The sequence below is a fragment of the Haliotis cracherodii genome, unplaced genomic scaffold (assembly GCF_022045235.1).
Source record: "Haliotis cracherodii isolate W230 unplaced genomic scaffold, xgHalCrac1.p SCAF_10, whole genome shotgun sequence".
In the NCBI taxonomy this organism is placed as follows: Eukaryota; Metazoa; Mollusca; class Gastropoda; order Lepetellida; family Haliotidae; genus Haliotis; species Haliotis cracherodii.
In genome coordinates, this window is record NW_027266265.1 from 57,187,259 (window position 1) to 57,189,567 (window position 2,309).

The window sequence follows — 2,309 nt, forward strand, 5'->3', positions numbered from 1 at the left end:
AGACTAACTGTTTTTTGTTTTTTAAATTGCAGTTTCGTAAACTGAGCAATTGTGGTAGATGGATGAGCAACGCGATGATGATAAGTTCATATTTTACAATGGGCAGTTGGTTTATATACATGGGCAGTTGGTTTATATACAAGCATTTGTCTGAGATTTTATCATAGCATGTTTTCCACGAGATGTACCGTCAAGTAGAACATTTTTCGTATCAATGGTGGCAGGTTGCGTCACGCTACACTTATCGGTTGGACGTAATACAATCGACAAGACCCTTCCACCTTGCTACATTTTCAATACCAACTTGAGTTTTTTTACGTTATTTTGCTGATTTATCGCACAGGTGGTGCCCGCAACAGTGCAGATGTGTTTTGTGATTCTCGTTGATCAATCACCACCAATCACATCCCTGTTATCAGTTTCACAAGGTATGTGATATACTGCCGATGTTAGGAGGTGCTAATACTGACAACTAAACACTTTATTGGAGGATGTCATCTTCACGTGTTGTGGAACCAACTGCAAATGTCCGCAGGCCGCGAGCTCATCGATTAAGCAATTTGGTATCGAGAAACAGAATCTTTTTGATTGTAGTAAGATACTTTAGTTCTCGTCACTGATAATAATAGATCACATTTCAATTTTATTCTCAAAAAATGTGGAAGTAAATAAAACACGCTCATTACGTTTTTTACTGTCATCATTAAGAACGCCATAGTGTGGATATGCGACTTCTGACCCTTCCGTCAGCTTATTTTTAATAGCAGCACCGTAGGTTCATATAACATTATAGCTAATGTCTTTGAAACCATACTCCGCACCAGCTACCTTCAATACCTATGACATATCTGCTACCAAAATACACCGGAAAAACGTGAACCCTTATTTACGTGAATTTATTTCAGTTCTTAATCTTATATATATCTCTATACGGTATCAACGTCCATGCTGAAGCGTCGTAGTCTTTACAGGGGCAAAATGGGTGTGTGGCGTTAGGCTGGCGTGTGGTGTGAGGCTGGCGTGTGGCGTGAGGCTGGCGTGTGGTGTGAGGCTGGGCGTGTGGTGTGAGGGTGGCGTGTGGTGCGACGCTGGTGTGTGGCGTCACGCTGGCGCGTGATGTGAGGCTGACGTGTGGTGTGAGGCTGGCGTGTGGTGTGACGCTGGCGTGTGGTGTGACGCTGGCGTGTGGTGTGAGGCTGGCGTGTGGTGTGAGGCTGGCGTGTGGTGAGACGCTGGTTTGTGGCGTCACGCTGGCGTGTTGAGCGTGGCTGGCGTGTGGTGTGAGGCTGGCGTGTGCCATGACGCTGGCGTGTTGAGCGTGGCTGGTGTGTGGCGTCACGCTGGCGTGTGGTGTGAGGGTGGCGTGTGGTGCGACGCTGGTGTGTGGCGTCACGCTGGCGTGTTGAGCGTGGCTGGTGTGTGGTGTGAGGCTGGCGTGTGCCATGACGCTGGCGTGTTGAGCGTGGCTGGTGTGTGGCGTGAGGCTTGCGTGTGGTGTGAGGCTGGCGTGTGGTGTGAGGCTGGCGTGTGGCGTGAGGCTGGAGTGTGGCGTGACGTTGGCGTGTGGCGTGACGCTGGCGTGTGGTGTGACGCCGGCGTGAACTGATGAGGAAACCCGGACCTGTCTTCACAAGCGATCATTCGTTACGGAGATGCATGTATTCTGTAATACACGTGTGTCTCATGACTGGGCGCTTGTAGTAATGATTGATCTTGAAAATGATGTAGATATATTCACAAATGAGGGATGATTTTACATGTACAATGAAAATTCGGACGATTCCACTCAGTACGGGTCCAAATCAGAGAGTCCTATTTCTTTTCATGTAAACTGAAGATACCAAAAGTTTGAATGGCCAAACTTTCAATAAAACGCTGCATAATATGAAGATCTTACGACATGTCCCCTATAGAGCGCCTGGGGACTTTCTGGATCGCCGGACCAGTAGGACCAGTAGGTTCGCCGGATCAGTAGGACCAGTAGGATCGCCGGACCAGTAGGACCAGTAGGATCGCAGGACCAGTAGGACCAGTAAGATCGCCGGACCAGTAGGACCAGTAGGATCGCCGGATCAGTAGGACCAGTAGGATCGCCGGACTAGTAGGACCAGTAGGATCGCCGGATCAGTAGGACCAGTAGGATCGCCGGACCAGTAGGACCAGTAGGATCGCCGGACCAATAGGACCAGTAAGATCGCCGGACCAGTAGGACCAGTACAAGTCCTTGCTCAGGCTCACGCCGGGATCCTGGTGCCGTCATCCCACGTTCTCAGTTAGCTAGTTAGTCAGCGTAAGTTATAGCATGTTTA

The 2,309-nt window shown here is 49.2% G+C and overlaps 1 protein-coding gene across 1 annotated transcript; it reads right to left on the reverse strand.

Annotated features, from left to right (window-relative positions):
• Nucleotides 1-901: 901 nt before the first annotated feature.
• Nucleotides 902-1,444, reverse strand: LOC139453922 (uncharacterized). Its single transcript, XM_071235367.1, has one exon. It carries the CDS (start codon nucleotides 1,442-1,444, stop codon nucleotides 902-904), a length of 543 nt encoding a protein of 180 aa, XP_071091468.1.
• Between the last annotated feature and the right edge of the window lie 865 nt (nucleotides 1,445-2,309).